This window comes from Caretta caretta, chromosome 8 (assembly GCF_965140235.1).
Source record: "Caretta caretta isolate rCarCar2 chromosome 8, rCarCar1.hap1, whole genome shotgun sequence".
NCBI classification, from domain to species: Eukaryota; Metazoa; Chordata; order Testudines; family Cheloniidae; genus Caretta; species Caretta caretta.
The window spans coordinates 18,634,568-18,660,648 of record NC_134213.1 but is presented as its reverse complement, the minus strand read 5'-3'; the positions used below and the strand labels follow the sequence as shown (position 1 = coordinate 18,660,648).

Below are 26,081 nucleotides of genomic sequence, written 5' to 3'. Positions count from 1 at the left end.
AAGAGCTTCTTGATAGCTATGTATCATTTGTGGTTAATTTCTGCAGGACCCATATTTGCACAAGGCATTGAGCACGCAATTAAAGATCTCTGCATATGCTGTGGGTCCAAGAAGCACAGAATGTGTTTGGCAAATGAAAACTGTCACAGGCCCTTACAATCTGGAATATTTTTTTCCCCTCCATTTCCAAAGCTGTCTGATGCTAATTGGTCTGGCACATCTTGTGCATACTTCACAGTCAGATCTGGATGGTAGCAAAGCCCCCTTTTGTCAATGTGTTCTGTTAAGGTGGAGTGGGATCTCAGAGGTCTGGCCATGATAAACTTTATAATCCAAAGACATTTTAAAGCCTATTTTAAGGTCTTACTCTCAAAAGTAAGACCTATAAACATATAAAACTGTTTCTATGTATACAGTATACGCTGGGAGGGGCTGTTTAGTTTAGATAATATATACACACACCATCATCATCATTCCCAACAGTATTTTATTTCCTATTCTCTTTGTATTATTCTACTCCATTTCTTGAACTTTAAACTTCATTATGTGCCGCAGGGTAAAGTCCATTGAATTCCTGCTTTACAGAGATATGCCATTCCTGGAAGGATGTTAAAGGGCCTGGGTACATCATCTGAACGCAGAAAGTCAATCCATACAATAAAGTGTGTGCATTTCTATTCTATTCAGGTTCTTATATAGTGCTCATCACTGTAGTATCTGAGAGTGTTTGGGAGCATTTAACTCCCTCGGCCTCACTCAGGGCTCCAAGGTGCTGAGCACCCCGAGCACCCCATGGATGTTCATGGGACTTGAAGGTAAACAACACCTGCCAGGCTTGCCCAGAACCTTGCAGGACTGAGCCCTTTGCCATTTTATGCAGCGTTCATTCTTGCACAGATTGTTTCCTTTCCTTGGTTATTTTGTTTCTGCTGGATAGTCATAGATCTTAGGGGCAAATCCTGCTCACCTTATGCCAGTACAGAGCCCCACTGGCTTCTATGGGGTTGCTCTTGTGAGTGAGTCAAACTTGACTTGGCCCTGTATCTGAGCCATTATCTCTCCTCACCAATTTGCCTTGGAGAGAAATGATAGGGAGGATTTCATTCATTCTAGAAACAAAGCAAAACAAAGGCATCATTTCCTGCTCATATCATCAGCATGCAGAGAAACTGACACAAGAGGAGAATACATTGTGCCGGGAAGATCTCTTGTGTCGGCTTTGATATCTAAACTGTAATGTGTCACTGTAATCAGACATTTCCCATCTCTTAACAATCCGCAGAGAACAAAAGAATCAATAGAAATTTTGTGCGCGCGCGCGCTCTCTCTCTCTCTCAAAATTCTTTTTATCCTTTTTTTTCCTCACTCCTGCAGAGTAAAAATCAGCCCCATCGTAGGGGAGAATACAATGTTTACAGCACGTTCCAGAGCCATGAACCCGAGTTCGATTACCTGAAGAGTTTAGAGATCGAGGAGAAGATCAATAAAATACGATGGCTCCCGCAGCAAAATGCAGCCTACTTCCTTCTCTCCACCAATGGTATGTGACTATAATAATATATAATGCTTTGCCTTTCATCCATGGATTCCATGGAGCTTTGCCAGCATGGAAAAAATAAATCTTCACAATCCCCCCGCAGGACAGGTAAATATTATTTTCCCCATTTTAGAGCCGGGGGGAACTGAAGCATGGAGAGTTTGACTTGCCTGAAGTCACACAGTGAAGCAATGGCAGAGATGGAAATAGAACCCAGTTTTTCTGGCTTCCAGCCCTCTTCTTTGACCAACAGACCACTAAGGTCTTAGGTTTATTTAGGTCTTGATCTTGGGAAGTGTACCCTTTGAAAGTAATGGAGAATTAAGGGTGCTGAGCTCCTCACAGGAGCAGGCCCATGCTGCCCCTCATCCCAAAGAATCTCTCCCAGGAGAGAGAAATACACGTGAGGAGATAACAGAGAAGGCTGAGGTAAGTAACCCGGGTTCACCTCATAGTTCTTTGTTGTATTCTTGTCAAACACTGAACTAACATTTAATGGGGCATACCCTAGTACACCTCAGCCTTCCCTTTGTATCTGTGGTTTTGGTCCAGGGGCCTATCCTATTAGAACTCCTTTCTGCCTTCCATTGAGGCATGTAACTCCCATTACCTTTGGAACAGACTCTTTCATCCATAACTTCAGTATTAGGGAAACCTTGCCCTGAGGAAAACCATCTTCACATTTTTTGTAGTAGTTTCAAAAAAAAAACCAAGGAGGAATGATTTTGCAGCCTTTACTCATGCTGAATAGGACTTACACGGAGGAGACGTCCTATTGAAATACTATTCTTCTGGGATCCTGGAGAGAACAACAGAGAAGTGGAGTTATTTAAAACAGTTATTGGGGTCTGTACTTGTACCATATCCTCCTGATTTCAGCTGGAGTTGCTGGGTCTCAGCACCTCTCAAGATCAGGCCTGTGATGTCCACATAATCCACACATGTAAAGAAAAAGGAGGAGGAGGAGAAGCAAGAATTAGGAAGGACAGGAATATTCAGGTTGGGAATTCAATACATTCAGTGGGCTGCACTCTGGTCTAACGTACACTAATGTCTGACCAGTGAGGTGACTCTGGATTTTAACTAGCATGACTGAGATTAGCATTTGAAGCCCAACCTCGGTGAGAAAATTCTTCAGCCTACTGGGCAGAAGAGCTTAAAAATCCTTGAAGTCATTTTTCTGCCTCTGGTCCCTTTTTCTCTTGGTTTGCTCACCCTTGGGAGTTTGACTGTGAGGGAGCACAAGCACAGGGAATTGGTATCTGTGACTGGTGGCACCGCAGACAATAGTCAGAAAATGTGTCCATTGTTGTTGTTTTGCCAGAAGAAACCTTATTTAAAAAAATCAAGAATGATTCTGTTATAAAACATGACTTTAAATAGGGATAACAGGAGCCCAGCTAGAATTTGCTGTCAATGCATGTTTCATGTGTATTTCCCTCACACAGGGTTCTGCAGTCAGTTCACACTTGTTCATTTGACGCTAAACAGGGAGTTTTCTTCCCTCTATTTATTATGTTCATTAAGTTTTTGGATCCTGGAATCTTTTTCTAAGAAAAACTGCAGCTGATTTGTTTCAATTTGCAGCTGTGTTCAGCTGAGCAGCTTCGTGTTATGCTCAGATAAATATCAGGAGGATCCAATGATACTACTTGGGATGAATGGGACCTTAAGATGGATGTGACTTAATTACTTCAGGAGAAAAGGAGGGGTCTAATTATCTCCCATAGCCAACTTACTTTGTATTGTGGAATTTACTCTATTGATCATTGTAATAAAATTCAAAGACTTATTAAACTCATTTGGGCGGGGGGGGGGAGAGAATCATTGAAATGCAATGAAGATTAATTATAGAGCATAATGTTCTGTTAATTGAGTTTTTAAATAGTTTTTTGATTAACAGGGATATTATCTTTCCATTTGGGATGGTGTTTCAGAGGCTTGCAAGATATCAAAATGAGTCTTTAAAAAAAACTCCCATGTTATTCTGTATCTTTTTGTTCTTGTTGCTAAACTAACATTATAGAGGGGAAACCCCCTGAAGTTAAATGGGTTAATAAAAACAAAATTAATGGCAGTCTAATGGAATTGCTGTGTAAAGGAGAAAGTTAAGATGAATGATAAGATTGTGTTTTAAAGCTGGTGGAAGTGATGATAAACTGCTGATAGAATCTCTGCCAGGCAAGGGAAAAGAAAACACCATTATTCAGAATAAAGACCACATGTTCCTGGGGCTCTTTCACCTAAAAGCCTTCATGGCACAGGATAAACGGGATGTCAATAGTTGAAAAAGCCAAGGAAAGATGGCAGTATGGGCATGCAAATTGGATGTGCAGTCAATAATAAAATGCCAGTTTCTGTTCAAGGTGGTGGAAGGAGGAGTTGAAACTGACTTTTGAGTAAATTACAGACATGATTTTACTTTATTCCGGGGACGTTCTTTTTACTATGTTCACAGTGTGAACTTTAAATCACGGTATATTTCACTGTTTTACATCCTAGATTTCTTTGCCTGAGCTAGTCTCCACCCAGGGACAAAAACAAAACTCATGGAATTTGAAATCCGTTGTATGCAGGGTATTTTAAAGTTCATGCACAAATGACCACTGTTCTCTAAACACTGGTGTATAGCTGCACAAGCACTGCTTATGGTTAATGATTCCACTGGCTGTTGGAAATATTCAAAGACATGATGGATAGAGCACTCATGAATATTATTCTCTTTATTTGTAAGAGGACAATTGGGCTTGATGCAGGAATTGAATGAAATATAGTGAAAGAGGTCAGAGTAGATGATTGTAATTGTCCCTTCTGACCTTAAAATCTGGGAATTGCCATGTATCATGGCAGTTTGCAGTAATAAGATTGAATAAAAGGAGTAATAAAATGGGCAGTAGGGACACAATATGGAGATGTGGTGTATCATCAGCATTTAATGTGTTTTCAGTGATTTGTTTAAGCATTTGGACCAAGTTAATTTGGAAATCATACTTGAAAGGAGTCAGTTTCCCCTGGATAACTGCCATGCAACCTGGCAAATTGTAGGAGGAAAAATCATACAGTAGCGTGTTCTCTTGATTAACTTTGGTGGTAGGTATACAGATATGCAGCAATGGGAGAAAGACGCTATATGGATTTGGTCTGTAGGTGGGGAGTTCTAAATTAAACTTCTCACAGACTTCTGCCTTTTCAGAGCAATGTAAAAAGCTCTCTCCTCTTGTAGCCAATGCCCATGTTAGAGTTTCTAGTGACACACTGTGGCATGTACTAGATAAATCCTAAACTCTGTATACTGAATCATGTGACCTATGGTCATAATCTCTGCAGCTGAGCCCTGGGAAATCACTTCTCAAATAATTCGTCCACTAATATGCTTGTTTTAATCAAACCATCTTCTTAAGTTTGTCAGCAGTTGCCTTTCAGCAATAGGAAGGCCAAATATTCCTGGAAAAAAGTGTTGATGGTAAACAGTTTCTTTCTTTAGAGCTGATTCTTTCCATGTCCCTAGATCTCAGTCAAATAAGACAAGGAACAGGAAACGGTAACCTTTTTTACATTTAAACCGATTTTTGTGACATTAGCATTTTCATCAGGTATTCGTTTTAGGATGCCTGTTTACTCAGGCATAACTATATCTTCTTCTCTCTTTTGCTCTTCCAGATAAAACTGTGAAGCTATGGAAAGTTAGTGAACGAGATAAAAGACCAGAGGGCTATAATCTTAAAGATGAAGATGGCCGCTTCCGAGACCCCTCCATGATTACAATGCTACGGGTGAGTTAATTGAGATATCTAAGGGTCAAGGAATCTTTCTGTGTGTGAACTTGAGTAGAAAATTGTCACTGTGGTTATTTATGGTGGCATGCATAATGCCCTCATGTCTTCAGTGGGGTCCCTGCCTCCAGGAGCTTGTGGTTTAAAGACAGAGAGAGGGGGGAAGAGGTACAACACAATAGGAAAAGTAGCCAAGGTGTTGGTGGGCCATGTCTTGGTGAAGATGCATTTGTTATTACAATAACATTGATGATGCTTTTGTTGATACTTGAGCCAGGAATGCTTGCGATGCCGAGTTGGCCGCTTTTGCATGCGTGACAAGAAGGGCCAATAGAGCTCTGGGACTGCAAGGCAGAGTAAGGGCCATGGAGCTGGAGCAGGCTGTGAAACCTTGACTAGAGCTCTGGCAGCGGCTTCAGGGTGAAATGCAGAATGCAGGCTCCCTTTTCTTCCCCCTCCTGTGGGTTCTGGGTTCAGAGCAGCCCAGCCCTCTCTCATTGCAGAGGTTCCCTAAGAGTCTGCTGCAGTAATGAGCTGAATAGTTCAGAGCCCCCCCCCCCAGCCCAGAATATAGCCCGCACTTGCCCTGACACCTCACAGAAATCCTTTGTCACCATCTGGTATTCATGGTGGCTGCTGTGAATCTAAAAACCTGCAGTTTCTCAGGAGAGTTATTAATTCTGAATGAACAAATGAAGATAAATAGGAAATGCTTTTGCTTCCTTTAAATGTGAAGACGAACACAGAGACATCTCTGATATGCCTTTAATGAATTCAGCTTAGTGTCAGATGATAGGACATGATGTCACATGGGTCATTAAGGGGTAAATCCTGCAGTTTACATACAGGCTGAATAACACAACTCTACTGGAGAGAGCTATAGGTCTGAATGGAAAGAATCCTGTCCCTTCTGGCCATGCTGGAGTACCACACCTCACCCTGCCCCTGCCTCATGTATGCAAACTCTTCACCTCTTGTGCTGCTGAACATATCTGGCACACGCTTGTATTCCTGCCTGGCGATGAAGGAGTTAAAGCATTTCTTTCTTTTCCTTAGTGTTTGACTTGGGTTGTTGGAATGTAAGTACATTCTGTAATTGAGTTTTTCCTCCCAATGTAAGAAGATTAAAACCAGCCTCCCAAATCAAATGTAAACACCTAAGGCTACATTTTTCATTTACTACAAGGGAGATGCACATACAAAATCCATTAAGCCAGTTTTCTTCATAGTCACTGGAACGCCACTCGCCTTTCTGAGTGCTGCACCAAGCTGTGGTCTTATGTGGTTTTCTGGAGCTGGCACCTAACGTCCAGGAGCCTTGCATCAGAGAGTGCTATGGGGGAGCCCCCTATAAGACCAGGCAGGAGTGATGCTGTGAGGGTCGTAACACTGACTGGTGTTTGGAAGCTGTAGCCCTTAGTAGTAAATTTCACCTGGTCCATCTTTGTGTTGGTAAATGTTGCCTTCCTCATGGGGGAAGCAATATTGTCAGGAGATATCAGTCTCTGATCTTTAATGTGCATACTAAGAGCTAGATTGTGTCTTCGAGGTACAGCGCTACAGGAGGATGGGAGGTGCTGAGGGAGCCTCTCGGCTAATTCAGTCAGGATTCTTCTCAGGACTCCTGTGGCGCGCACTCTGAAGCTGCAGCTCAGGTGTTTGTTACATGGGTACAAGTCGCATTCTCCCCTGTGCCTGGCCATGTCTGCTGGCTGAAGCAATGGGGTCACACGACCAAGGGCCCAGTCCTTACTTCACCCTGCCAGGTCATTTCTGTGGAGGCTAGCACTGCAGGCAGCATAAGTATGGAGCGGTGGTTCTGCAACCTCCCCAGACTGTGACTGATCCCTGACCCAGAGTGTTGGAAGAAGAAGGGGAGAAGCTCCTTGTATCTGCTCCCCACAGGGCCAGTTAGACTGAAGCAGGCTTTCTGTTTAAACATGGAGCGAGACCACATTTGCCTCAGCTTGTCATTGGCGATTGAAAAGAAAAATACCAGATCTAACCTGCAGGCCTAAAAACTCCACCTGAACAGTCCATCTGATGTGCTGTTAATCACACCAGACCAGTCTGTAATTTATTCACGCTGTCAGAATTTGCATTGCAAGTAGTTTTGGTTGTTTGTTTGTTTTTTAATATTATTTGTTGCTGTGATTACCTCTGGCTCACTTTTATAGCTCCTGGTTTCCTCAAAGATCAGGCCAATGAAAATGTTTAATAACCCCAGACAGCTAATTAATCCTTGGTGAGAAATGAATGGCTTCTATTTTGAGTTGCTCCTACTTGCTGGTAGGCACGTTTTGCTTGTTTTTTCCTAGAGCAAGGAAACATTTTATTTCCTATCTATACTGTTGTTGTGTTTAAGGTAGCATGTCCAACCGCTATGCTGTTACTTAGGAAGCCCACTAGAATCATTTCTCCAAGATTTGAATGTCCGACTCTATAGCTTCCCGACCCATCTAGATGCAGAGCTGGGGAGACTGCTTTTGTTTTAAAGCAATATTACGGGGTATTATTCTAGTTATTGCTTTCTTCTGTGTGTTAATGCCTCAGAAAAGCCATGGACTTGGTGTGGGAAAGGCAGGGTCACAGCGCAAAGGCATGGAGCTAGTGTCTTTATTTCATCTAGATCTGCAAAAGAGAGATCTTTGTGGAGCTTTTCCAAATGGCAGATTTGTCTGCTTGTGCCTCAGCTGCACTCATTCAGCTCCTCTTCCCCAATCTCTCAATGCCCAGAGGTGACAGTCCACCCTGAGTGCTTTCTAAGCCACTGCAACTAATTGAGAGGCTTAATAAGCTATGAAGGGAGCAAACACACGCTGTACTTTTCTGCAACAGATAACTTGTTCACTGCATTCCATTTGCCTGTAATTTGTATTTTACTGCAACTGGGATTATTATTATTTAAAAATAGGCTAACTCATTTTGCCTAATGTCACACCAGCTGGATGCTGTGGGGCTGAAAGCTGGACTCACACCTTCCTGGCTTTGCCTTCTGTTTGGGAGAGGCTGTGAAAAGAGGAGCAGAGAGAAAAATCCAATGGGAAAAATGGAGAGAGGAGAGAGAGAATGAAAACTGAAGAAAGGAGAGAGGAATTCTATTAGCCCCATGGACCCAGTTTAGTTATTTTAGAGGTACATAGCCCCATTTCCTGTTTGCTAGAAAAAAACATTTGTTTTTTAAAATAACACAACAGCGATTTAATTTACAGAGGCAAAGAAAGTTTTGTGAATTTATTTGAACTGGTTTTGCAAACCAAAAATACTTCGCAAGATTACCATTCTCATGAGCTCCGCATACGTTCATGTACATTCACATATGAACTTAGTGCCAATATGTGGCTCAGATTCATTGTTCAGTTCCCACTGTTCTTGGCAGAAGCTTGCTTCTTGGAAAAATCAACATACAGTTTATGAAACTGCTGTTAAGTTACATTTGATTCAGAGGTTAGGTCAAGGTGAATTTAGTGTTTGATCTTGAGGTACAGCACCCCCTTTTCTATTACAGGGGAAGCAAAAATCTGTCTCTTTTCTGACCCCAGGTTCATAGAGACACAATTCAAAGGACTCTCCCAGGACAGTGGAATCTCTGCCTGCTGCTTTCAGACCAATTTCTCACATCCACTGACACAGTGCAATGTCCTCCTGTTGAGCTGCCATCAGCCATTGTGTTATGTACTTCAGGACTGCTGACCTCTCCTAGGAAGAACAAACACCCAATGCTCCCTTAGCCAACTCATAGTTGAGAGTCGTATTTGCAATTTGTTGATGCTGCTGAGGATTAGAGGCAATTATTTTACCCATCACCGCACTCTTAGTATGTTTGTTACAGATGCTGGGGTAATGAAAACACAGTCAACCCTCTTCTATAATACATGGTCACAGTGGTGCACAAACAGCCCACGTTATTAGGTTTCAGAGGAACAGCCGTGTTAGTCTGTATTCGCAAAAAGAAAAGGAGTACTTGTGGCACCTTAGAGACTAACCAATTTATTTGAGCATGAGCTTTCGTGAGCCACAGCTCACTTCATCACTTTAACACGTTATTAGGGTTAACTTTGTTGAGCTGTTTTCATAGTAATTCCTCAAGCTTCTCTCCCCACCCCCCCGGGCTCTCTGAGGTGCAGATCCTGACATGTGATTGACTATGGCCAAGTGAATACTGGCATGGGATCAGTATAATGGTGCCTCAGTGGGATATTTATATGATATGGATATGAAAATTAAAAATGCTTACCTTCACTATTGATTATTTTCTTTATCTGATTGTATTTGACTGAATCCTGGGGTTCTCATGTGTGATCATGTGGCCTTGAGTAGCTCCAAAGTTCAACTTAAATTCTGTTTTTAAAAGCATTTAACCTTTTATGTCTGCCTGTCTTTCGCTCAGTCTTTGCCTCTGGCTTCAGTGGGAGCTGAAGCGACAAAGTTACATAGACTCCCATTGACATCAGTGGGCTTTGGGTAAGGCCCGATGTCAGCACACTACATGAGATTTAGCCATGAGACTCGTATTAATGTGTCACATTAATTTGTATTTGACCCTTAGAGTGAACTAAATCGCATCTTATTCTGTGCAGAACAGACAAGCCAGTCTTTTCCCTGCCTTTAGACTGGAGAGCCATTACAGGCTCCCTCCTTGCAGTATGTGCTGGTCATAGTCCTCATCAGCATTAGAATTGCTCATGAAAACATTTTTTGAAATGAGCAATGTCCTACCTTTTCCAATGAATAGGAAACACAGCAGCAGTTGCTGGAGTTATGGGCATTCCCCAGATACCGTGGCAAGCCCCAGTTTCCTCTGTTATGACCTTTCTATTTTCATAACCTTCCTTTAACTGCCATTAAATTATCTGGAGGTTTGAGATCTGTAAAGGTCAGAGACTAGGGGTAGGAAGGGAGGAATACGGTGCTGGGATTTTTCATGGTTTTGAAGTCACTATTTTATCGCTGTCAAAAATGAAACCCTCCCTGACCCAAGTGAATTTTCTCTGGATAGTAAATTTTATGTCATATGGTTTCTTTTAGTTATTGTGAACCATTCACACCACGTGTCAGACAGAAGAAAGCAGGAGCTGTCAATGATTTCTCTTAATGCTCTCTGATGGTCCTCCTAGAGCAGTGGTTCTCAAAGTTGGTCCGCCGCTTGTTCAGGGAAAGCCCCTGGCACCCTGGACCGGCTGTTTACCTGCCGCGTCCGCAGGTTCAGCCAATCGCAGCTCCCACTGGCCGCGGTTTTCCATTCCAGGCCAATGGGGGCTGCAGGAAGTGGTGCAGGCCAAGGAACGTGCTGGCCGCCCTTCCTGCAGCCCCCATTGGCCTGGAACAGCGAACCGCGGCCAGTGGAGCCACAATCGGCCGAACCTGCTGACGCAGCAGGTAAACAAATTGGTCCAGCATGCCAGGGGCTTTCCCTGAACAAGCGGCGGACCGGCTTTGAGAACCACTGTCCTAGAGCGCTTGGAATTTCATTTGGCATGAACTAAGCTGTAGCATGCAAAGTTTCCTTGTGTTTCCATATCCTACTGTGTGCCACATTTGGATGTATTTAGGCACAGACCAGCTACCGTAGAGTCTAATAACATCCTATCACTAAAGCCAGGTACTTCCAATGCAACAGTGAAACCCTGTCCTGAGGAATGGAGGTGTTGCCATATGTGAAGAGGCCAGTGGTCCATTCACTCTACTATATGCCTTGGTCGTTTTCTTGTGAGAACGTTAAAACCCAAACCAATAATGCATCTGGCCAAGAACTATACAACTGGGGGAAAACCACTTCTGACTCCAGGTGGTGGTCATTTTATGCCATCACATGGGATTATTCATAACCCTTATTTTGATCCTGGTTACTATAACTGCAAATGCTAGTCTTATTTATATATTGGCCTCCATTTCCTGATTCCTGCTAAGCTATTTGGCTCAAAAATATCCTGCATCAATGAGTTCCATAAGTTAATTCTAGTAGTTCTAAAGTTGTATTTCAGCTTTTTGATATGTATTGCTTTTTAGCTCCATTGGCTCACCCAGCACTGCCTTCCATCACATGTGGCTGTCATAGGAGCCGAGTATGTACAAAAGTACCATCATGCAGTGCTGATTTCTGAGACTCTTGCTGTTGAAAATAAACACCCCCACATGCGCACAGACACTCAAGATTTTCAAGCGGCCTGTTTATGCCATGCCTCACTGAGGAGTGGAGATTGGCCAATAGTGAGTGAATGTTGCCAGGGCAACATGAAATTGTATTGTTTTTCCTGTAGTCAAGTCATGATGAGATTAATTTTATTTTGTCTTGTACCTGACCCCTCCCACCTTTTCCCAAATCTCAGTCTTCATTTTTTTTCCCCATGAGTTTTCTACTTGGTACCTTTTTTTTTCTGTAGCAAGCTTGAGGTTTTGGCTGCTTTAGAAGCAGGCTTTTCAGTAAGTTGCTATGATTTCTTGATCTCTGTATCCGGAAACCCCATGAGAACATATAGTTAGTACTTTACAGCACTTTGAAGAAGTAAAGCAAAATGTAAGTGCTAAGTATTATGGTTATTATAATGTCATCATTCCCTAAGGGTAGAAGATTGGGGAGTCGTCAACCAAACTCCACTTTGAGTCTGATATGCTGATAATTACATAGACAGATATTTACATTGATTTAACTGTTTCCTTGCGGTCTAATAATAATCAGTTATGTGAGTCAACAGTGTGGAATGCTGGCACTTCATAGTATACTGCTGGATCCCACTGCAGCAGAGACCAGCAACAAAGAGGTTTTAAAAAGATCTTGCTTCAACTATATCCTACCCATTCCTCCTAAAGATTTCAGTTTATTTGGGGTTGTTGCTCTCTGAAGAATTATTGTTGTTTATATGGGCTTTCCAACCCATATAATGCACCAGAAAGAATGAAACTCCACTCAGACTGTAAAGGGCCTTTTTTGTTTTTATAAGGAGCCCTGCTTATTTAGCTATACACCCTGGTTTAATAGGTGTAGAGCCCTTTGGCCACTGAGGCTTTGTCTACACTACACAGCTTTTAGTAATACGTCCGTGTCGCTAAAAGTCGGGCAGCGTAAATGCTGTTTGTCAGCACTTTTGCCGACAAAATACTTCCATCCCCCATGACCAGGGTTTGCGTTATCCACAGGAGAGGGCTCCTGCTGACAATGAGCCATTTACACTGCCACTTGCTGCAGCAAAACTTGTGGGGTGTGGGGGCTTTTTTAAGCACCTGTGAACAACAAAAGTTTTGTTGTTCAATTGGCAGTGTAGACAAAGCCGAGTGGGGATCTGATTTTGCATCATCAAAGAACTCTCCAAAGTGGCCCTATATATACATTTGTACCAATGCTATGAGATGTTTGCAAAAAAAAATTAACACAAATAATATCCAGGCCTTAAATCTCTCTTTAAATTGGGCATGTGTGTGCTTTGATCTTCTCACACTGCAAATCAACTGAAGCTTCTGTATAAGAATTTTCACACTTTTAACTATCCTTTGTGCTAGAAAGGAGAAGGTTGCAAATATCTCCCGGGATGCTGTGCTCAGTGAGACACTTTGTCTCCTTTGATGAACAAAACTGGGGGGGAAATTATCTGGGGCAGAAACAGCTCCTAGGCTTCATTTTGTGGTACAGATGATCTGATGTTCAAGAAAAACTGAAAAGGCAGCAGGCTGTGTTTTTTATGCTGCCTTAATATTTCATTTTTTGGTTTAAAATGCTGCAGTTAGTGTCTTGCTAGTTAACTCTTAGATTGCTGGCATTTTTCAGTGTGCCAGTCAGACACGTGTTTAGGAGGATCGTGTGTTTGTTTACAAAATGTGTGTGCATTCCACAAAAAGGCTAGTTAATTGTTGTTTTGAAGTTAGGGAATCACAGCAGCCCCCACAGCAGCCCACTCCAAATTGATTCCCGACTGACTGGTAGCTGTCTGGCATTGCAAGCTTCCACAGGGCTATTGCCACTCACTTTTTCAACTGCAAGGGCTGCTCTCATCTTGGTATTCTTGCGCCTCAGGGCTGGGGAAAGCAAGTCACAAAGTTCCAATGAAAGTGCCCTTATGCATGCGAAAGTTTTGCAGCCACGGGGAATCGTCCCAGACCTGCAACACTGTGCAATCCCATCAGTCTGTGCTCATTTCCCGAGCCCAGAATCGGCATTTCACTGCATGAACCTGCCTCATTAGCACCATGATGCCCACATTGCCAGGGCCTGTGCTTTGAGAGAAATCTGTGTCCATGTCCTCATCACTCTTGTCACCATGCTGACGTCGCCTACTCGCCCGATTTCGTTTTCCCAGGTTCTGGTGCTTAAGTTTCACGTGGCACTGCTTCGGGTCCCTGTTATGGCGTCTGTCCTTCATGCCCTGGGAGATTTTGACAAAGGTTTTGGTATTTTGAAAACTGGAACGTAGCTATGATAGCACGGATTCCTCTCTCCATGCAGCGATCAGATCCCGTTCCTCCCGTTCGGTCCATGCTGGAGCTCTTTTTTGATTCTGGGACTCCATCATGGTCACCTCTGCTGATGAGCTCTGCATGGTCACCTGCAGCTTGCCACGCTGGCCAAACAGGAAATTGAAATTCAAAAGTTCGCGGGCCTTTTCCTGTCTACCTGGCCAGTGCATCTGAGTTGAGAGCGCTGTCCAGAGCGGTCACAATGGAGCACTCTGGGATAACTCCCGGAGGCCAATACAGTCTAATTGTGTCCACGTACCCCAAATTCGACTCAGCAAGGCCGATTTCAGCGCTAATCCCCTTTGTCGGGGGTGGAGTAAGGAAATCTATTTTAAGAGCCCTTTAAGTTGAAAAAAAGGGCTTCGTCGTGTGGACGGGTGCAGGGTTAAATCAATTTAACGCTGCTAAATTCGACCTCAACTCCTAGTGTAGATCAGGGCTAAGCGTACAACATGAGAAATCTGAAGGCAAGAGGACACTTGGTACACAAAAAGAGGGAGGCTGGTTTAAGCATAGTGAACCATACAAAAAAGGGCATACATCTGCGAATGGAAGAGGCAGACAAAAGAAGAGAGTATTGAGCAGAGTGCATGACCCACGAGGTAGCATATGGTATATGAGGAAATGAAACATGAAACTGTACTGCATCAGCAGGAACTAGGTATCTTTTAGTTTTTACAACAGCAGGGTCTACGCGGGGCAGTTAGAGCATTCTGCAATTCACACCACAAAGACCAGTCTACGGCGCTGTGTAGACAAACCCGAGCGCTAACATAGAGGCTCTGGTACCATCTTCCTTGGCCTGCTCCGCGCAAGAGGATTTGTAATGATTATGCGAAGTTTTGTGCTGATAGTTTAACTGCAGACAGCTGGGTGAAAAAGGGATATTTTTCATAAACATTTTCATAAAAACTTCAATTTCCATTTGTTCTCAAAAAATTTTCTAATTTCAATACATTCTGTAGCTGGTGGAAAAATAGGATGAATTTATTATTAATATTCTTCTGAAAAAATCAATTCTATTTCCCATTGAAAAATCAAAGTTAGAAAAATTTTGACCAGCTCTAAGTTGGTGTGGGCTTTGATGGGGCTGAAAGCTCTACAATTGTGATCTATCCACCTCTTTAAATTTGCAAGATACAGTTCAGTTTCCCTTCACTTTGGGGTTGTAGGACATTCCCTTGCTGTCCACTTGCACAGAGATAATGCTGTGTTCCATGATGGCTTCATTCAGCAAACTCTTCCATTCTTCCATTGACCAAACCATTAAAAGCCTTTCCCCCATAATAGCGAAGCTATGTTTATCTTTGTTCAACTGTAGCCCAGAACTCCAATCTTATTACCTTACTTATAGTATTGTGACCTGTGCTCTGATTTGACAGAAATTCCAATCAAGTCTTGCGAGTGGATGTCTAATAATCTAAGTGAGTGCTGGACCCCAATTAGAAGTTCAGAAGAAGTGCAAGTGACTCTTGCATCTCTAAAGGAGGAATCAACCAGTCATTTCAAGGAAAGATGAATGCCATAGATAACACAAGGTCACTTCCCCTTCAGTGGGACAGCCGTGCAAAGAAAGCTGCTCTACCACAAGTTATTGAGCTTAGTGCAGGAGTTTCTGCGTGACTTCCCAGGGCCAGTGTTTTGCAGGAGGCCAGACTAGTGGAGCACAATGCTCCCTTCTGGTCTAACCGTCTGAATCTCGGCATGGATTTTAAATGAAATGAGGGGTGGCAATAGGAGCAGATGAACAATCGTCTGTTTGGCAGAATATCTGCTGGCCTGCCAGATGAATGGCTTTGTAACCAGTGAAATGTGATCTCAGGTCGCTTTTATCCAAGATTTTACTTTTTGGATATGGAGACAGAAAATTGTTTGTATTGGTTTGTACCACCTCATCCAATCCTGGATGAGAACTGTCTTCTAAATCATAGCACATCAATAAAGGCCTAAGGGAGGAAAAAAGCATAAAGTAACCCTGAAGATGTGAGAGAGGTGTGTATTAGGAAATAGATCCTGAAGGAAGGAAGCAATGGAGTCATGGTATGATATTGCTGTTACACTGTCTGGAGTGGCTCACAAGTGATAATAATCTCAGGGCAGACTGTTAAGAAGCCAGGGCACAGACTCCACACTGGGAGTGAATTCTATACTTAGAATTCACCAACCAACAAGTGTAAACTCCTCAGGCACTATACAGCCTTAACAAGGAGTCACAGATAGTCCTCTGGATAGTCCAACCTGGCAAGCTTGACTCTGTGATACATGGTCACTTTACACCAATGATCACAAAATATTCAAATTACTCCCAGTACCAAAGGAACAATCACTTACCACAGGTCAATTTGAAACTTGTACCTCACACCAAAGACAATGCTGGTAGCCAATCCTGTAACATACTGTTTATTATCTAATAAATAACTCTCATTTCTTTTTCCAAGGTTAAAATAAGGTAAGCCTGCACAGAAATGAGAGAGAATCTTAAATTCAAAAGGTGATAGAAATTTCTATAATCAGCAAGCTTTTATGTCCTTTGGAGCTAACCCAAGCCAAGCCGCTTCGGGGTCTCTCTTACTTGTGTTTAGAAATCTTTGCCCCTCAGACTCTAGAAAGCATAAAGAGACCCTAATTCCTTCTGGTCAGAAATTTTCATCCTCACATCCCTAGAGTCCAAGATGATGGGATGAGCACTGTTGCACGTAGATTCTTCACGGGTTGGTGTGGGGAGCAATCAACAAAGTCTGTATTCCATAATGGCCCATTTGGATTCAGTAGCCCTTCCTGATGGGCAGGAGATAACACCTTCTGCAGGAATCCAGCATTTTGCAGTAGGTGAAGCTTTTTTCCTGTTAGGTGAGTTACATGGCTTCAGAACAAACATTAATACAGTTATAGAGCCAACTCATAAGTACTACCTTGTAGCATGGGGTACAAATATAATACATTCAGCTTTGTACAAGCATTCCATAAAGTCTAAACGCAAAATACATTCTTATAACACTAATATCCTTTTTAACTATACTAACCCACAGGTAAGCCAGACTGGTTTCCAGCTGTGCATTTATCAGTGTTCAGTGTGGCCTGGGGCCTTGGCATGAGCTGGCACCTGGTCTGCCGGCTCACAATTGCCTATTTGAAACTTGGCTGTGGAGTGGAGCCTGCTAGTGACAAGAAGATGGGGTGGGTTGTCTTCGTAATTCACTAAGCTTTCGCTAGCCAGAAGGAAGATACTCCTGAACATTTACATCTTAGCTGCCACAATGGTGCCCTGTGGAAATAAGGGACCATCCTGATGGATACTAGATATTTTTAATTTAATGACATAAAAGGAGTCCTATCAGCTCAACAAGCGTAGCCATCAGTCTCACTTCAGCGTGTGCTGCATGTAGGGGCTGGCCCTGACTGAACACCTGGAATATCAAGACATTCTGTCTCTTAGTGTCATTTATTAAATTGTTTGGAGGGTCATGGAAGCTGACAGCTTGCCATTACACAAAGGGAAAGATAAGCTTCTGATTAGTTTTTGAGCCTTGAAGAAACCTACAGCACATGTCAAAAAGACTTGAAACGTATAAATCACTATCTCAGTTTTCTATATGATAGCCAACCTCAGAGATGTCTTATTTTTTTGGTATCAGTTTGGAACCTTATTAAAAAGTCTTCAGTTCCCCTTTTAAACAGGATTTTGTCCAAGATTGAGGCAGGGGGGACTAGAGCCGGCTTTCCTGAGGGAAGACCGAGATGAGTGTCCATTGGTATAATTTTTGCGTCATTTGTTTCCCTGCCATTTACTAACCATCCAAGCTGTATGTGAACAGCTAATCTAAGAGTAGTAACAGCAAAGGCATCAGTGCATCAAACAAAAGGACGTGCTGGTTGAAGCATTCCTTCTGAGGGGTATTCTTTTATTACACCTATTAAATGTCCTTACAAATGATGGGCCATGGTTGGTTCTTATTTTCTCTGGACCAGATCTCTCATTCCAAGGTTCTGCCTTAAAAAAAAGCAGGCAGCATGGTGCTACTGAAAGAATTATTAGGATGATTCTTATTTTATGATATCCCTACTCACAATGTTATTCTCCAGAGCAGGACAGCTCTCTAGCAAACCAGCTGTCCACGTGGCTGTACAAAGAGTGTATGGAACCTTCTGGTTTCATTCTGCTTGATGCTGGAGTTTGGTTTTCCTATTCTAGAAGGAATGTGATCTCCTTTCCTACATTTAAAATATGCCAGAAAGCATCCCTTTTGCCAGTGAAATCCTCTGGGGCCCATGGAAGAAATGAAAAGTATGTTCGATTTAAAACAATTAAAATATAGGTCTAGCTAATCTAGAGAGACGTGTGAGATGAGTGAACAAGAAATAGATTTAAAATAAAATGGGACTATTGGCTTTTCTGTCACAGTGAGATGGATATACCCCTGCCAGCAGGGAAGTGACTTGCACATTTCTGTTCCACTTGCATCTTCACTTGAAGAAAAGCCTCTTTTCAGTTTATTGTATCTTTTTTGTTAGAGCATTCCTGCACAGCCAGAGCCATGTTTTCTCATTCTCTCCCTACCAGAGCACATCAGCCTCTCATCCTCTGTCTATGGATGTATACTGCCGTCTTCACTCAGATCCCCTCATCCAGGCCACCATGATTCTGTCTGAGGATTAGATGGGATTCCCTTAGGAGAATCTTGGGTGTTGCACTCACCTGAGCCTAGGGATCACTGTTGCTCATGATACTGCCTCCAGTGCTTCTGCAAGCGCTCTCCACCCGTGGTGGCGTAGGGAGATCCAAAGATGCAATTCCATTTATTTAGTGGAGTTACACCAGGAGTGAATTTATCCCTGAGAATCCCACCTGGGCATTCCATACAGCATTGCAACCTCCTTTGTGTGAGCAACTGTTCAAACTTTTTTCCTCACGTGCCTGTCACATGTGGTTGTAACTGCTCCCTGCCCTACACAAATTCTTTCCTCTTCCCCCAGTCTCACTGTGCCCAAGGCTTAAACCGGCTCATTTTGCATGTTCTACACCTTGGATCCCGTTGGACTTACATCCTTGTAAGCAGCCTACACAGATTTTTGTACCTCTGCTTTTGAACTTGGCTCAATATGTTTTAACAGCTGGCTGGTTGGGGATATTAATTTGATAAGGAGCCTGTTGCTGGAGGTCTCTGTAGTCTACTCCAGGATAATAATGAGTGAATATCATTTCTATCTGAAGGCGGTTAGTGATGTGTGGCATGTGATCTGAGTTGGGTGGTCTTGGTGCAGTCCCTAATGGCCAAGTTTCTGCAACTCAAAACTCCATCACAGTCTGCATGCTTGCTAGCAATCTCAGAAGAGAGAACAGGGTCTGAATGTGGGTGGAACTACCCCTGCATTCTTTGAGAGGGGATCCCTCCACTTTGAGTTATGGTTTGGAGAACACAAGAACTGCATTTATCTGTTCTTTGAACTCAGTTTTCCACAGAAGAGGTAATCTCCAGGGCTCTCAACCCAGCATTTTTTCAGGAGCACTAAAATAAACCCCACTAAAAAAAATGTATGAAAGTTGCGCTCCCATATCCATCCACAATGATGGGAAAATAGACCCTTTACGATTAGTTAATCTCAAAGTTGCTACATGGCTGTAGTCAGCACATGCATTTACTCTCCTGGCATTTTGTTGTTATGAAGCCATCTCTATCATTTCATTCTTTTAACCTCAGCAAAATCTATTGTAAAATCTTCTATATAATAACACTTCCTTCTTGCAAAAGCATGCAAATTCCTTAGCTTCTGGGGACAGTTTCATGGAGAATTTGTACTTTATTCCTCACACCATGCACAGCTCTGTATGCAACTTCAAGCATCTGCAGTTTAATGTGGAGAGAGGAAAAAATGATGCTGTGGATAAAAATTGTTATGCTGCTAGCACGTCTCTGGTGTCAGAGTATTTATTCCACAGCACAGAGATTTGTATTTCTTTTTACATTCTCAAAAACATTATCATTTAAATGACAAACAGGGTAATGTGAACCGTTTGGCTTTTTAAAAGTAATGAAGTGCTATAAAATGCATGTGGCAGAACTAATCAATTTCAAATGATCAGATCATTGTCAAACCACTGCAACAAAAATAATTGGAAAAAAAAGATTTCTCCATTTGCGCTACTTACCTACATTGCTCTAAAACAGTTCAGTGTGCAGTATTTGTATGCTCAGCTGAGCTCAAAGTGCAATCTTTGGTGGTCTCATTTCTTTAGGCCTAGTGGGACGGTATCAGACTCGCACTGACACATACAGTCTCAAGGAGGACAGTCCATTACTCTGCTTTTAATCCACTGCCAACCATTTGGATTGTGCTTTTGTCCTATGGAGTATACTCTTTAGGGTTTACTTACTTTTTGTTGCTCATTAAATACTGTTAGTTTATAAAGACGAAAAGCCAGGGCCAGATCTTCTGGCGTGGCACAGCCACTTTGCAAAGAGATGTGGCTGGAGGAACGGAGGCATGGCGGCATTCCCCAATGTCACTGATTCTCAGCTGCTTGTTTGTTTAGCTGTTACCTCAGGAATAAAGAGGAGTGTTATTTACAATTGAAGCCACAAGGGTGGGATTCAGGTATCAGCAGGTAGAAGATGTAATTACCCAGTTTGAGAATTTGACCAGGACACCAAAATCCATACTTGTAGTTTGAGAGTTGAGTGGTTTTGGTTGTTTGTGTGTTTTTAGCAGCTGAATTAATTTTGTAAAATAAAGATTGTAATAGCTTCCTTCCAGTCTTAATCCGTTTATTGAACCAAGAGTAGACCATGGAAGCAGCATGTAGGGGTTAGTTAGAACTCTGGCCGTTTGATTCCTCAGGTTGCTGAAAAGAAAAAAGGAGGTTATTTTGCCTCTTTGCTTGCCCCCTTTTTCCCCTCCCCCCTCGTTTGCCCAGGTCATGAGCTGGATTCTTTCTTCTCCAGTGCAGACTCATCCATCCATCCATCTTAATATTTGTAAATTCGGATTGAAGCACTGATGACCAGAATTGACCTTCCAGAATTTTTTCCTATTCATCTCTTTTTTCCACAGCACTTATACTGTCGGTATCTACGTCTTGGCATACTGTAAAAACAATGTGCCAGGGAGAATTATCAATGGAATTAGATTGCTGTGAATTCATGTTTGATAACACAACTGTGCCTTTGCATAATTCTCCCTGATTATCAGAAGGGAGAAACGCTATAAATCTGGTGGATGGGTTTAAAATGACATTGGCTTTTCTGAGATGGGAAAATATATGAACGAGATCATTTGAAAGAATCATGCCCTTAGGGGAATGAAATTCTAAGCAGTCCATAAAGCTGAGATTGAGAATTCCTGATCTTTATTCTCAAATAATAAAAATGCTCTGTTTTCTAGCCCAGGTAGCTGTAAACTTCTCACATTTCATAACTTAAAGAAACATACAGTAAAAATAATCTATAATAATTAAAGAAGAACTCTGAACTAAAAAAAAATTATACTACTGTGCACAGTAAATGAGAAATTCTGAATGGTTTGAAATCTTTTGTTTTGTTTTACTAATACTTGCTATGAATGTAACCTCTATTAGGTAGTGTATAGTTTGCAAACTAATCCTGATCGCCATGAGTGTGATTTTTATTCATAAGTATTTCCTGAGTAGTTGTGACAAATTTCGGCCTGTGAGTTGTTTGTCTTTATTGTGTGATTGGTCCCTTAAGTCACATGGTACTGCTGCTGTTCTCTGATTGGATGACTGACTTTTTTTTAAACCAGGGAAAAACTAATATGGCACTTTTTGGTAGGAATTTTGGAATGAATGAATGTTCCCACACTAAGATTCATGAAGTTTTTGGCATTTGCAAACAGTTTCACAAATACCTGGCAGTTGCCAAAAATCACATGACCCCATGAATGACAGCAAACCAAACTTGATGCTTTTATTCATGAATCAGGATGTTTTTTACTTTCTGGCCATCTCCAGGTAAGGCTGTGAGAACTTCAGGCCTACGTGATGCAGTGTTGCCCGAGACAAAACAGGAGACGTGGGAAAATAGGTAGTGTCCAAATGGAACAGACCATTGAGCAGGAGAATTCTTTAGGCACAGCGGGGAATGCATTAAGCAGCGGGTGATATTGATTAAGAGCAGTGTTTATGGGCCAAATCCTGCTAACTGTCTTCAGGGAGGCTGCTTGTGTAAATAACATGAGGGGGTTTTTACCCCATACGTGGGATGAAGGCAGATACTGAGCAGTAGACATATCCAGTGGATGTAAATAAGACTTTGATAGTGCATAAAGTCAAAGCAGAAGCAGCAGCAACAACAAAGGGAAAGGAAACATGAGGGTCAAAGAACAGCGAACCAAAGGGGAAGAAACCTTTGAAAACGCGTGAGGGGGAACAGCTCTTAATGAAAGCTTCTCTTCAAGGCATGTCAGGGGCTCTGCTGGCATTTGAGAGGCACTGGAACACTGTAGGGGGTGAGGGAAGGGAAGTGTAGTGCCCAAGCAGTAATTGCTTAAGGCATTCTGCTTGGGGAAGACAGATGGTAACTATGACACAGTTTAATGTGGAGTAGCTTGAGCTCCCGCAGTGCTGGAGAGAGGAAGGGAGGCACAAGGGAGCAGTGCCAGGAGTGTGCCCTAACTGCCCATTCCCCTTCTCCGTTTGGCATATTGGGCACCTTTAACTGCACTAGCCTGCCTGCTCCCTTATGCTCAGAGGCCCTGATCCTTCCTTCATGGAAATCAATGGCAATGCTCCCATTGGCTTCCATAACGCAGGATTACTCCTAGAGAGCACAAACACCAGCATGATGCTGGCTGCCTCCCGCGGGTGTGTGCCATGTGGAAAGGGCTCTCTCTCCCAACCATTGTGCACCTGCTCGAGAGCACCAGCGGGCTGGCGTGGAAGTTTAGAGCTAAAGAAAATAACCTTAGGGTATGAAGGATGCTCAGTGGTAAAGGTCCTGTCCAGAGCATGGCTGGCACTCTAACTGCATTAAACCTCACTCATTAGAAACATTCGCTCAGCTGGAGCCATCAGGATAGTGGTGCTGGTGGTACCTTGCCCAAAGGGCATGGGGATAGTAGCTTCATTCTGTGTGAGACACATTTTTCCAAGCACGGTTCCAGTGCAGTTCCCTGTTGGGGTTTATATTTCTGTGTAGGTGTAACACCGCAATGGCATAAAGAAAATAATCCTTTCCACTCTGTTCAGAGAGCACTCCAGAGAACACAGACTAAAAGCAAGAGTGGGAGGTTTTGGAGCCTGCATAGGGCATGCGAGCAGTGTGCCAATCTGCCTACCTAGCCTTTCTACCGCACACCCGTCCTCCTCCCCCCCACCTATGGCATATTATACTGTTGCTGCGATGGAGCATTAGGCTGTATCGCAGGAGGCTGGAACTTAGCAAACAATGAAATATTGCTTTATTTTTTCTTCCCAGCCGGTTCTGATTCCATTAACTGTGGGTGTGCTCTGAATACCTGCCTGCATGTTGGTGCTGGAGCAATTCGGTGTGCCAGGAGTCTTCTCTATAGTGAAATGGTAATTGAAAGGCTCAACAGGACTCCTGCTGGCAGGTCTGTCAAGAAGCGCTAAGCACATTCATTAAAGCAAACATATTCCCTCTTCTGCTCGGCAGCATCGGCTTTACCATCTTTATTGTGTGTACTGCTACTGTGGCTACCGTCTGATAGCGAGTAAAGAGCATATCAAAAGATTCACATCTATCATCCAGGCTCAGGTGGCCACTTTGAAATGAGAACAAGTTCTATTAAAATTTTATCTAAATCTGAATTTCTTCCAGCTCCGATCCTTAAGCGGAAGAATAATGTATCTTCAGAGCATGAATTAAAGTTAATCCACCTAGCACCCAGGTGAGGCAGGTAGGAATCATCATCCCCATTTTATAGATGGGGGAACTGAGGCAGAGAGCTGCAGTGACTTACCCAACAGCACAGAGTGAGTCAGTGGCAGAGCCAGGAATGGACATTTAGATTTCCTGGCTCCTTTATTTTAAACATAATATGAAAGATTAAATGTTAGGAAATTGTTACCTTATGTCTGAGTATTTGATAGCATGTTGTAAATTGAGAGGCAGGTGCTGATATCCTGGTTTCACCCTCTTTCTCCTATTTCTTTTTGTTTGTTTGTTTGACCCATTTTGTATGATGGCAGAGGGATTTCCCTCTTCTATTTAATGATGAGATCCCACCTGTGCACCATTGGAAGACAATGTGACATCAAAAATGTTCTTTGCTCACTGCCTTGTTCTGGTCTGCTCACTGCATGGCACCCATTCTGGCCTTTGGTTTGCCAGCTCTTCAAAGAAGAGATTTTTGTCCTTTTGTGCATTCTCAGGTTGCTGTGTACAGTTTTGCTCTCCATACTCCGCTCCTGATCCTGCCAGGGGCTGAGCAGCCTCCACTCCAGCATCTAGCTCCTAAGAGCACTGGGCCCTCGGTCCTCACTCTCATCAATTTCTTGCTAAAGCACCACACCTCAAAGGAATGGGCCCAGTAAGGCCACCTTCAGTTGATGGAGTTTGCAGTGGCCTGTATGAATGAGTTTCACAGTAGCTGTCCCGTTAGCAGAATTCCTAAGCCTGCTGAACATCTCACTCCTCCCTAAGCATGACCCATATCCTCCTGGGACAGTCTAGTATAGTTTAATTCAGTGCAGGATCTCTGCTCCCTGACAAACCTAAGAATATTTGATGTGTTAGGACGTCTCTGTCCTTGCATTTGATTACATGAAAAAATCCCAAGTAATAAATGACACAAGAAATAGCATTAGTGTAAATGTAATGTTTAGAGGGGATGCAAATGTCTCGGGAAAACAGATGAAACCCGCAGAATTATAAGCAACATGGACTGGTAATTAGATAGCAAGTTTATCTTCACACGGAAAGGTATCTTTTCTCACTTCACGAGAAAGGCTCAATAAGACAAAGTCAGAGAGAGCGTGAAATTGTAAGTCTGCCATGAAAATAGTCTTTTGATGTGTATTCTGTCTGCAAAATATGAATCCCCAGGCTGCGTTGGCCCACTATTTCTGCTGCTGACCACACAGAACATGCCTTTTGGAATTACAAAATAAAAATCAAGGACCAAATGCACACAGGTGCGCTGTTGATAGAGTATGGTCAGCACCTCTCAGGGTTTGGCCCCAAAGAACTAGTGCTGCTATCTGACTCCCATTTGACTGGATGATATTTTCTTTGCTGTAAATAACAGGTTAGGTTTAGCGTGCATTACAAAAGGGACTTTAGTTTTGCTAATTTCACGGGGCCAGATTCTGCCCTAATTTGCAGGCTAGGTTCCTGTTGTAGTAATGGGCTAAATTCTGCTCGTGATAACACAGGTGTAAACCCACTAAAGTTGATAAGCTTACTTTTGATTTTCACTTGGGGACTAGCAGCAAATACTGGCTGAGTGGGAGCTGCCCTCGCATATCCAAGTTAATCCAATGTAATTATTAAACAAAATAATGGTTTGATATCTAAGACTTATTTTCAGTATCATAGGTTACTTCACAGGTGAGCGCGATTATACAAACAAAGTAGACTGCAGTAGGTGTCGCTAAGAAGTGAACATTACAGTTAATACTCAGTGGTGTCTGAGATGCTGCATTATTTCCTTACACTTAAAACAGGTAATAATTGCATTACTTCAGCTCAGATAAGGAGGTTTGGTAGCCATTGGCCAAATAGCTACCTAAATGAAGTCGCTAAATTGTGTATTGATTTTTTTTTTTAAATGGCTACCATGGTGTACCAGATACTGCTCACAGTTATTGGTGTAAACCCAGAGTTACCCCCATTGCATTCCAAGGATTTCCAGGAAGTTACTCTAGATTGACGCTTGTGTCACTAAGAACGGAACCTCACCTTCTGCCAACGTAAATAAATAACCCGAATATTTAGAAGTCTGTCACTTTTAAAATCAGAGAGACAAAATAGGTGAGTAAATAGCTTCTATGAGACCAACTTTGGTTGGTGAGAGAGAGTTGTTTTCGAGCCACACAGAGCTTGTTTTCATGTCTGGGAAAGGTTTTAAAATCACCCATCTACCAATGTGATCAGCATACCCCATAATTTATACCAGTTCAGCAAACTTCACCAAGGAGCAGTGACATTTTTCATGAAGATTTGTGAATTTAATAAAAAGCAGAAGTCACATGTTCCAGTGCATGAGTGTTATATTACCGCCGCACTTAGAAATCCCAAACAAAATTGGGACCCCGTTTTGCTATGCATCATACAAACGCATAGTAAGCTTATATTGTAAACGTACAATCAATGGATAGGAAGGGAAACAGAGGCACAGAGAGGTGA

General features: G+C 42.6%; 1 protein-coding gene across 3 annotated transcripts in view; it reads left to right on the top strand.

Annotated features, from left to right (window-relative positions):
* PPP2R2B (protein phosphatase 2 regulatory subunit Bbeta) overlaps positions 1-26,081 on the top strand; it is a 262,068-nt gene that overhangs the window by 194,936 nt on the left and 41,051 nt on the right. For all 3 annotated transcript variants that reach the window (XM_048861014.2, XM_048861015.2, XM_048861016.2), the window contains 2 exons: positions 1,375-1,540; positions 5,198-5,310. In XM_048861014.2, coding sequence (XP_048716971.1) covers positions 1,375-1,540; positions 5,198-5,310 — 279 coding nt within the window. The remainder of the gene's footprint in view (positions 1-1,374; positions 1,541-5,197; positions 5,311-26,081) is intronic.